Source organism: Gekko japonicus, unplaced genomic scaffold, assembly GCF_001447785.1.
Source record: "Gekko japonicus isolate JY-2015 unplaced genomic scaffold, Gekko_japonicus_V1.1 scaffold94, whole genome shotgun sequence".
Lineage (NCBI taxonomy): Eukaryota > Metazoa > Chordata > Lepidosauria > Squamata > Gekkonidae > Gekko > Gekko japonicus.
Window position 1 is genome coordinate 1,004,164 of NW_015174274.1, and position 10,940 is coordinate 1,015,103.

General features: G+C 41.0%; 1 protein-coding gene across 1 annotated transcript in view; it reads right to left on the reverse strand.

The window, feature by feature from the left end:
• The window catches only part of CUBN (cubilin), a 227,622-nt gene that overhangs the window by 55,688 nt on the left and 160,994 nt on the right, over positions 1-10,940 (reverse strand). The window contains exons 44-50 of the mRNA XM_015423746.1: positions 9,888-10,071; positions 7,759-7,933; positions 5,434-5,612; positions 4,528-4,737; positions 3,526-3,666; positions 2,497-2,678; positions 162-333 (exon numbers count right to left, since the gene is read on the reverse strand). Of these exons, the coding sequence (XP_015279232.1) occupies positions 162-333; positions 2,497-2,678; positions 3,526-3,666; positions 4,528-4,737; positions 5,434-5,612; positions 7,759-7,933; positions 9,888-10,071 (1,243 nt within the window). The remainder of the gene's footprint in view (positions 1-161; positions 334-2,496; positions 2,679-3,525; positions 3,667-4,527; positions 4,738-5,433; positions 5,613-7,758; positions 7,934-9,887; positions 10,072-10,940) is intronic.

A 10,940-nucleotide genomic window follows, 5' to 3' on the forward strand; every position in this document is an offset into this window, starting at 1 on the left:
ACACAAGCAGACAGAGAAATGTCTTCTTATAAAAGTTAGTTTAAAGGCATAGCATGTGGAAGAGGAAAGCTACAAATCAGACCTAGGTCTTTATATTCGGGTTTGGAGGTGCCATCCCTAGCTGCAAAAGCTATTTGTAGTGAAGAAGAATATCAAATTACCTGCATCTTCATCGGAAGCATATGTAATCCTAAAACTACCCTCTGCTTCATTATGGCTTGTTACCATAATTACTGTAATCTTGTTTCCAGAAGATTTCACCTGAGTGCCTGGATCCACCACACCACACAGTTTAGTTAGCCTGGGAGTATTTTCTCCCACACCATTGTGAACCTGTTTACCAAGAGAAAAATGAAACCAAATATTAGAAAGGGTTTTTTTTTACTTTCAATATGTTGTATGGCTATCAAGATATTTAGAAGCCTCACAAATGTGTACTTCGATTCTGGTTGAAATGTATAGGAAAACATCAAGGCTCTTAAACTAGGACTACCAAGTTATCTCAGCTGAGACTGATAACTTGTATGCCGGGAAGAAATTATTATATTCAGGATCAAACTTGCCCCCACTCCAAATCTCTCCCATCACAATGCTGCTTCTGCCTGCCCACCTGCCTTTCTAGTTCCCAGTCTGTCGTGGAAGTTAGGAGCTTTGATTGAAAAGGGGGAAAGCAGGGAGAGCACAGCAGTACTGGGTACCAGATCTGCCTAAGGACTTTTGGCGCCCTGGGCATGGGGAAGTGACTGCTCCCCCCAACACACACCAAGGTACAGCAGACCCAATGCTGTGGGGCGGGTGGATGACGGTGCTGGTTGGTGCCCCTCCACCTCTGGTGCCCTAGGCAATTCCTTAGGGCTGCCTAGTGAATGGGTCTGCCCAGAATACACATGACAAGACTGAGCAGACCTGTTCTTTTGGAAAGGAAAGGCCTCAAATATATGAGCCTAGATTTAAATCTGGCAGCCCTAACTACGTATTTTTAAGATTTCTATCATATAAATTCTGTGTTCCTTTTAGTGGTGTGATAGAGATGGGCAAATACTTCCTGTTTTAAATCCCATTGTCCAAGTATTCTGATTTACAGGTCATTTCCACATTGCAGAGCTTCACAAACTTTCTAAAGTTTTGTTACCTATATTTTGACACTTCCATACAACCTTTGATTCCAGAGTATTCTATCCATTACACACCATTTTCTTGGCTAGACCTATACGACAGCTGTGTGATGACTGTTTCTCATTCATCATTTTTTGAGGCTCATGACTTCCCCACAAAAGGCTCACAATTTATACAGAGCATGTTGCATCTTAAACCCCTTTCAAGTCAACAGAACTAAATCATTTTCATGTATCTGCATCTCAGCTTTTACGTCAGAATTTTATTGCTAAATCAGATGTAGAGGAAGAAGCTTCCTCAAAAATAGCACCACACAGCATGATACATATCTGCTTCAGTGCAAGCATTGTGTTTCCAGGCTTATCCTCTTGCTGCCCATTTCTGTGGTATAGACAGGTGGGCAGCAGCAGCCACTGAGGTCAACACTGATATAACCTGGGCCGAAAGAGGCGATAGTGCAGGGAGAGTGTTATAACGTAGAACCCTTCCCTTCTCTAGGCCTACACTGGAAAATGAGAAGGATGAGCAGTTAGTGCTGACTCAGCATGGGTTCCATCTTGTTTGTAAGGTAACCAGTTTCTTCCTCACCATTTTGATGATTCAGCCTAAGGACAGTCCCTTTCAATGGGATTGATGTTGACTTGGAAGAAAGTTCTGTTTGATTATGTGGAATCAAACAGACAGCACGAAGATTGCAAAAAAGCAAAAACCAAGTGAAACCTGAAGGACTGAACTTCTTCTTTCCCCACATGGCCCCGAGGCAAGCTGAGGATGCAAGACCCTTCAGTGTGCATTTTATGGACCAACTGAGACATCTCCTCTGTAAATGTGGAAATATCTTTCTGATATGGCTCATTGCATTTCTATTTTATAAAAGATACTATGGACATCACAGCCTATATTTTAAGACTGTGGTCACACAAACTAAATAATCCACTTTCAGTCCACTTTCAAACTGGATTTTTACTGTGTGAAAGTGCATTGAATGTGGATTGAAAGTGGATTATTTAGTGTGTGAGTGCAACCACAGAATGTCTTAAGTACCAGCCAGAAGTTCACTTCCTTTTTGTTTTCTGTAATTCATTCTGGTGTAGTTAAACTATATGGTCATAATTCAGAGACAGTTGGAAATATTTTCTATGTGTTGACATCTCCAATATGGCTGTAATGAGTAGCACTGTTCTCCACTTCCTAGTTCTAGAGTTGAGATGTTTTAAGTACTGAATAACTAGGGAGACCAGTGTTGCATGTTATACCTATAAAAGAGGTAAATCATACCAATCATACCAACTCTGTGTGACTTTTCTTAAGTGGCAAGTGGATTTCAACATTGGCCAATCTTGGAAGGATGGATTCCCATAAATTCAGGTTAACACTTACAGACACATAATCTGAACTACAATTCTGGCTGAGTCCAAAAGTCATCTCACTAATGGTTAGAGTGACCCGGCGTCCCAGTGGTACCACAATTCTCCATTCACACTTGAGCTTATGCAGAAATGGGTTTAGATAGTTCGGGGAAGTAAATGTCCCAGCAGTGCCACGGAGTTCACCTCCACACTCTGGAACAACACAAATAATAATCAGTCCTTCACAATTAGTTGATGTTTCCTTGTAGAATGACATGAAATGTTTAGTGATGTAATGGAAATCATGAAAGAAAAGGTATAGAGAATTCTTATAAATATGTAATGGTTACATTTTTTCAGTGCCTCCTCATATTTCAGAATTAAGCAGGAAACTAAAATCAGGATATTTATGCTAGATTGTACATCAAAAGTGACCCAATAAATGATCCTATTGGAACATAAATCCTCCTATCATGCAATAAGCAGCATTTAATGCCACAATATGAAAGGCAAATGATGAGCTGTATTCAACACTGTATTTATTCAAAAGTAAAACTTGTTTTTTTCCTAAATTTGCCATGAAGAAAAAAAGAATGCTGTCTTGATTTTACATACAAGTTACAGTTATGTACAATAATAAAAACTTTTTGTATACAACTTTTTAAAAGGGGAGGGTCATCTTACATTCAAGGCTGAGCTCTGAGCAGGAGCAGGAGACAGAGCTGCTAGAGGGGTGAGTGTTTTTTACTTGCTTCCAGCTGAGGGGATTCAGCTGAGGATATTGTGTGGGAGGACTGTGTTTGGGAGTGTGTGAAAGTGATTAGAGTTGTTGCAGAGTCCTGGCTGCTTGAGAGAGGGAGAGGAAGGGGCATTGTTTGACTGTGGAGGGCACCAGGAAAGGTGTTGGTGTCCCAAGGCACCCATGGGCACCTTGCTGGTGACCCCTGAAATATGATATCTTATTTGTGGCCAGTGGAGACCTACAAAGACTCATCCCCTTGGCTTTCATGTATCAGAAACCTGAAACTTTTGGGGAGTAGATTAAAACTCTGCAGCAAACCTTCAAAACTAGCAGCAAAACGCAGCATGAAGCCTGGTGCATTTATAGATTCATCCGTAACAAACTTGATGTAAGCCAAATTGTCAGGTGTGTCCAAGGCATCAGGTATAGTAGCTCCACAGTATTTACCTAATATATTCCCTAAATAAATAAAATAGAATAGAAACAAGATGATTTTTTAATTTGGTGCCAACCTACTCATTTTTACCTACACTCCACCCCATTTTGAAGGGCAAAGAGAGTGAGTTAGAATACATTTATTTATATTAATTGATTAATTAATTTATTTAAATTTTATTTCCCCTTTTTTCCCTTCGTCAAGTGGGTGCTTGTGTGTGTGGAGAATAATGCCTTTTTAATTTTGGCTGGCAGGAGATCAGGTATAAGCTGAGCTGATTCAAATTAAGCTGTTTTAAAACAATAACTGTAATTCAAGAGCTTGAAAAACTATTGCTTAATTCCCTTTTGAAAGATGCTTCTTTGAATGCATGCACTGTGCTTTGCCCAATGGCCAAATTTCATTCATATTCACACTGAAAGCCCAGACCTACAAAGACTCATCCCCTTGGCTTTGATGCGGAGAGCTGGCACTGCTTTGACTCTAGAGATAACAGGAAGTTTTGTTCCTGATGGAATAGGGAAAGCCCCTATGTAGCTTAGAATTGTTAAGCAAGAATTTTTTGCATAGGTGAAGGTATACTAAGAGGGCAGAGCCACCACTCCTGTAACATCTTATGAGCCATAAAAATGGTTCTGTTCACTTTGCATTGATGGACTGTTTCCTCTCATCGAAAAGATACAAGAAAAAAGGTTTGGCAACCAAGTAGAGTATACAAGGGCAGTGGAGTATACAAGAGCAACTCTGCCTGACTTTTGTCAAGAAGTGCTGCTGTGCTGTTGAGGCACAAGCCTGTGATTTGACTGCAATTACTATAGAAGGAAATACTATAAAGTTAGCTGGTAAGGGAGCAAGAAGAAGAGTAACATAATTGTTTCACAGACCTGAAGCATCATGTTCTCGAATTTCCAAATAGTCATTTGCACACTCTGTTGAGTTCTGGATGTCTAGTGCTTCAAAACTTATGGTGAGATAATGACCTGTAGGTCCACGCAGGAACCATTCACACAGTAAATTGTCTTGATAATGAAGATCAGGAAATCCAAGACTTTTGATGAACCCGTTCTGCCCTGTCAGTGTTCCCCCACACGGAGCTGCAGAGAAACACAAGGGTATTCAGCAGTCCAGTCCTACCACTGGAACAGATAATTCAACTATGTTGTCTCGCTTTCCTTCCTATCCACAAGCACAGCTAACAACAAAAACACACTGTGTTTCATAGTGATAATATACTAGTGTTCATTCAGTGGAATGGAATAATACTGTTCTTCCTCAAGCAAAGGAGAAAAAAAAGTACAGAATCTGTCAAGCGCTGGCATACAGGTTCCTCAATAGAAGCTCTTGCAACTGAGCTAATTGAAAACAGCCAAATGTGTAACGTTTTTGCAAGGCAGATTTAGGGTGTATTGTTATCTCTAGAAATTATTCAATGCAAATGTGAATTATTATTTTAGTAGTTTGGGAAAGTGTGAAATATTTACATTATGCTCTTTCTAAGAGTATTTCTAATACATATTTTAGATAAGATACATTATATCACATTCTTCACTGTATCTGAAGAAATGTTTTCTTTAAATGACAGAATTCTGAAGTTCCAGATCTAAAACATAATAGAAGGATGAGGCAGAAGTTATTATCAAGGTTTGCCTTTGGAATAAGCATTATGGCCTGATTGCACATACAGAAAGAGAGAGAGAGAGAGAGAGAGTGAGAGTTTAGGATTTGATCTCTTTGACTTTTACATTTTGGACCAATAAAAGGGTTAAGCAGTAACTAAAAGCTCCTGTCACCTCTTGAATACTTGGCATTGAACCCAGCCCTTGAATCTGAACTGTCAGACCGAAATCTCATATATAGGGTAGCACCAGAAGATCTCTGAATGGCTGGCAGAGAATTTCCACAAAGTTGTGCAATAAGAGGTGCACTGGAGTCAGCTCCATCTCGTAATTCAAGGTAACTTAATGTGCAGCTAAGGGAAAAGAACACAAGTGTATATTTATACATGAAAAATGCTTTCCAATGTTTTAGGAAGTATCCAGATCATCATGTAAAGAAAACCCCTTCAGTGTATGACGTGCTAACTCAATTCTGAGGGAACAGAAATACAAAGATGGTGACAGAGAGGTTAACGATCAATAACACTTAGGGTCATCTGAGATCTGAATCAATTGCAGAGAAAGAAATAACTAAAGAGGTCACAAGGCAATGTGGACCGTTATTCACAGTTCTTTATTTTCTGGCTCAAAGCATGGGAAAAACAGCCTTGAGGATTAGGCTAAAAATCTGTCTGGATTTAAGAGTTCAGATACCAAATATTCATGCAATAAATTCTGTCAAACATCTTTCAAGTCTTTAATTAAAATCACTGTAATACCAGACCTATCTTGAAACATACACAGAGAGGAAACCAGCTGTGGGGTAAGGATGATTTTTTCCCTTATATACATTAAATAGCAAAAGTTTAGTTATATAATTGCTGCTTTTTGCGTGTTAATGGCAGTGATGGAGCTTACACATATACAGTTTGTATGCATGTGGGCTCTGTGCTCAGTTTGTATGCATGTAGACTCTGTGCTCACATGAAGTATAAGTGGGTGGGCAGGGCCAGCATGCTTGGTTCAAGGCAGGAACAATGGACTTGCTTCTGGTCCCCTTCTGCATATAATGATGGTGTACACACATACATCATATACACAGGTCTAAGAGAGTTAATCAGAATATGAAGGGGTTTGTGAGGATACAATGATTAAGGGAAAATGCACTTCTGCCATTTTTAAAATGAAATACAACAGGCATACCGAACTAAATAAGTAAGGGTAACTATTCTCTTTTCTTTAAAACCTTATTTTTATTTGATTTATTATCAGTATATTCTAAATAGGGCCTGGAATTAAGAAGGAAGGACAATGCAGGTTTGCTTACTTGACACTGTGATCTTCAAAAGACCTCTTTGAATTTATACCAAAGAGTGTATGCTGAGTTCAATCAATTAATAGATGCACTCACATACCCATGGGTGTGATTCATGTCTCAATAAAGAATATAATGATCACCTAAGCAAAAGTAACACTGTTTCCTTGATGCCAGCTGTCTCCTTACTTCTCAGCATTCTCAAGAGTGTAGAGAGAAAAAGGTCCTGTCCTGACTGTTGTTCACCCTTGCCTAAACCCCAGTGGTGCCATCAGGGCTAAACTTTAGGGCGCAAGTCCAGGGCCCCAACCACCCTGGCTCAGCAAAGGAGGTTTCAAATGCAGGGAAGAAAAAGGAGGACGAGGAGGAGGAGAGGGAGAGGTTGAATTTATACCCCACTCTTCACTTGGAGTCTCAGAGCAGCTTACAAACTCCTATCCCTTCCCCTCCTCACAACAGACACCCTGTGAGGTAGGAGGGGCTGAGAGAACTCTGACAGAAACTGCTCTTTTTCAAGAACAGCTCTGACAGAACTATGGCTTCTCCAAGGTCATCCAGCAGCTGCGAGTGGAGGAGTGGGAATCAAACCCAGTTCTTCCAGATTAGAGTCTGCACACTTAACCACTACACCAAACTGGCTAAGCAGAGACAGGTAAGCTTCACCCAGCTCACATTCGTCTTTATTCCTCTACTTCGTTCCCCAGTGCATTCTGGAAATCGTATTTCTCAGAATGTGTAACATTAACAAAGGGGGGTGGATGCTAAGAACAGAAACTTTTCTGACAAGGAAAACAGCTACTAGGTTGCCGAGAAAAGACCAATGCTCTAGAATACCATCCATATTTGCCTTCAGCAGCAAATGAGACCTCCACCATAGCCCATCATCATGAATCATCCTATTGTAATGCATGCTGAAGAATGAAGATATTATAAACACATAGAACAAAATTTTAAAAGGGCTGGATCCTGTGAATCAGTTCTGTTAGTGCAGGGCCTTCCTTTGTTGGAACAAGCCTTCCCATCTGATTATCTTGTGTTAGGGAAAGCTGTCTCATTCAACACAGCAAAAATACTTTTATTGGTGGAATGGATTCATGGGGTGCAACCCAACATCAAATATAGTTAAAGAACTTAATTACATTGAAATATCTGTCCCCTAGGGTTTCACTAAATTAAAGGGGGGGGGGAGAATAATGTGTACATACTTGGACGAAGGGTCAATATGAAATTGATCTTCAAACTTGAGCTCCACTGCTTCCCCGTAGAGAACAGTTATCGTCCAAACACAGTCAGCATGTGGTGGATAATTTCCAGGATAGTTGGGTGAAGAGACATATCCAGAAGGGTTGGTTTGACTGATATAGATATTCCCTCCACAAGCTAGAAAAAATATTCAAGCATGTTAAATACTATAATGAACATGTGTGGTGTCTTTATAATGTGTTCTATTATATAAATGCCCAAAAGAGTCATCTATAAACCAATCTTCTTTCTGGTTACATTTATTTGTTTATTTCTGACTATTCTGGTCTTTGTACCATCTTTGGATTCAAGGTGGTGTAGAGAGTAGGGATGGGTACGAACCTCCCCACAACCCTAAATTCATCATGAAAACTGCCAGGTCGTGGTTCACGAACCCAAGTTCGTGACCATCCCTATCCGTGACCCTCCCACAACCCTCCATGTAGTTTTTCAGAGGTCCATGGGGCTCATGCTGGGAAGTGGGGGAGCAAGAGGGATCACTCAAATGGCTTGCATCCATTTTCGCCTAACAGTGGGCTTGGTGTGCCTGTCAGCTGTTAGGCTGAAATCGATGTAAGCCACTTCAGCAATCCCTTTTGCTCCCCTCCCCACTTCCAAGGGGTTGTTGAAATGACTTGCAGGCTCTATTGGGCAGTCCGGTTTGAACCAGGCTGCCCAGCAGAGCCCCAGCTGACCCTGCAGGGAGAATTCTTCCCACAGGAGTGGCTCCTTTGCAGGCTCTGTTGGGCAGTCCAGTTTGAACCAGGCTGCCCAGCAGAGCCCTGGCCGAGGATGTGGGAGCGTGCCTCACAAAAGTCATTCCCTTTAAATGGCTTTTGCAACGCTCGCCACGCATGAGTGAAATCCAAGTGGTGAATTCACCTGGAAGTAAGTGAATTCACTGCTTGGACTTCACTCGCACGCAGCACACCTTGCAAAAGCCATTTAAAGGAATGTCCCTTTAAATGGCTTTTGCAAGGTGAACCACATGCAAGTGAAATCCAAGTGGTGAGTTCACCTGTCCACAAACCTCACAAAATGAACTGGTTCAGTAATTGGGGAGGCTCATGAAGGTTTGTGGCTTGTGCAGCCCCATGAACAAAAACAAATCTCTATCTTCCGGGTTCGTGCCCATCCCTAGTAGAGAACATTCCTGGACGGCCTCCTATTAAGACAGTGAGCAGATGCTGAGTGCAATCCTAAGAATACTTTTCTGAGAGCAAGCCCCATTAAATACAATGGGATTGACTTCCAATTATACCTGTTTAGGATTGCCTCCATACCTGCGTAACTACAGCAGGGTTGCTGATCCACATGTTTTCAGACAATGTATTTGCATTTATGATGTGTTTATTTATTTATATCATGTTTTTCTTCATAGTTGGGACTCAAGTGGCTTAGAACACCATTTTCCCATCTCCTTTCTCTGTCAGCAACTCTGTGAGGTAAGCCAGCATGAGCGTTTGTGATGAGCCCGAGGTCACTCACTGAGCTTCCATAGTAGCAGTGGCAGTAGACGTAAACCTGGGTCGCCCAGGGTCCTAGTCTGCCACTCTGTCCACTTCTCCACACTCCTGGACCTTGCCATACTGTATCAGTCTTCCTTCTGCTGAGGTTTATGCCATGGAGCTGCTCACAGTATTCTTTGACTTTGGTTTTATCTATTCTTCCCTAGTTTTCAAGTCTGATGTATTTTTTGTTTTTCTGTGGGGTTTGGCTGTTTTGTAGCTGCATCCTAAGCACCTTAAAAACTGGTTGAGAAATATGATGTCAGAAGTCGTCCTTGCCCACATTCAAAGGAGGTCAAAGGACGCCTTTTGACTCACTTGTTGGACATTATTCCAAAAGCAGAAATTGTATCTCAGCATTTTTTTTTACCATACTGTAGTTTATGGCACTGTTTAGTGTGTCATCTTGTTTTTACTGCACTGTTTTCTAATTTCTGTAATCCACTATTTTGCAATTCTTATATGTTATGCTTTATACCATTTTTATTGAAGTGCTTTCTGACATTAATTTAGATATCATTGTGTTAGAATATGTTTCCATGTTCTGCAAGATCATCAAGTTCGTATTCAGTGCCAACACTCACCCAGACCCTTTGCTTCATACTTGAGTGTGAAACCTTGCCCTCCATTATGGCTGTCAGAAATGAAGCGGACAAACAGCTGATTATCTGAGGTATGCATGGTAGGAAAGGAACTGCTACCACAAAAATGGCCATTCCCTCCATTGGGTCCTAGCGGTGGGGCAGAGAGATCTGGTCCGTTTCTGAGCTAAAAAGAAATTTATGAACACTGTCACTGAGAACAGTTGTCAAGAAATGATCCAGAACAGCATTCTGGGGAATGTATCACTGTCAATAATCATTGTTAAGTGTGCAAAGTGGATTGCTGTCCTTACTTTAGCTTCACAACAAACCTGTTAGATCAAACTGTTATTCCCGCTTCACAGATACAAAACTGAAACTGAGATATAGTCCCTTGCCCAAGATCATCCAGTGAATTCATCAGTGGCCTGGGAATTTATCCCAGCTGATCCAAGTCTACCATACATGTAAGAGAATTAATGAATCCACAATGTGTGTATTTGTAGTTAATTCCATAATATTATAAAGAACATTATATTATAAAGAACATCTCCCATATTGACTATGGGAACCCACAGTCAGTTATGGTACCTAGTGGTTTCTTTGTTGTTGTTGTTCAGTCACACAGTCAAGTCTGACTCTTCGTGACCCCATGGACCACATCACACTAGGCCCTCCTGTCTTCCACATAATATTATAAAGAACATTATATTATAAAGAACATCTCCCATATTGACTATGGGAACCCACAGTCAGTTATGGTACCTAGTGGTTTCTTTGTTGTTGTTGTTCAGTCACACAGTCAAGTCTGACTCTTCGTGACCCCATGGACCACATCACACTAGGCCCTCCTGTCTTCCATCGTGCTCAAGAGTTTGCTTAATTTCATGTTCGTTGCCTCGATAACACTGTCTAACCATCTCATCCTTTGCTGTCCCCGTCTTCTTTGACCTTCAGTCTTTCCCTGCATCAGGATCTTCTCCAGTGAGTGCTCCCTTCTCATTTGGTGGCCAAAGTATTTAAGCTTCAGTTTCAGTATCTGGCCTTCCAGGGAAC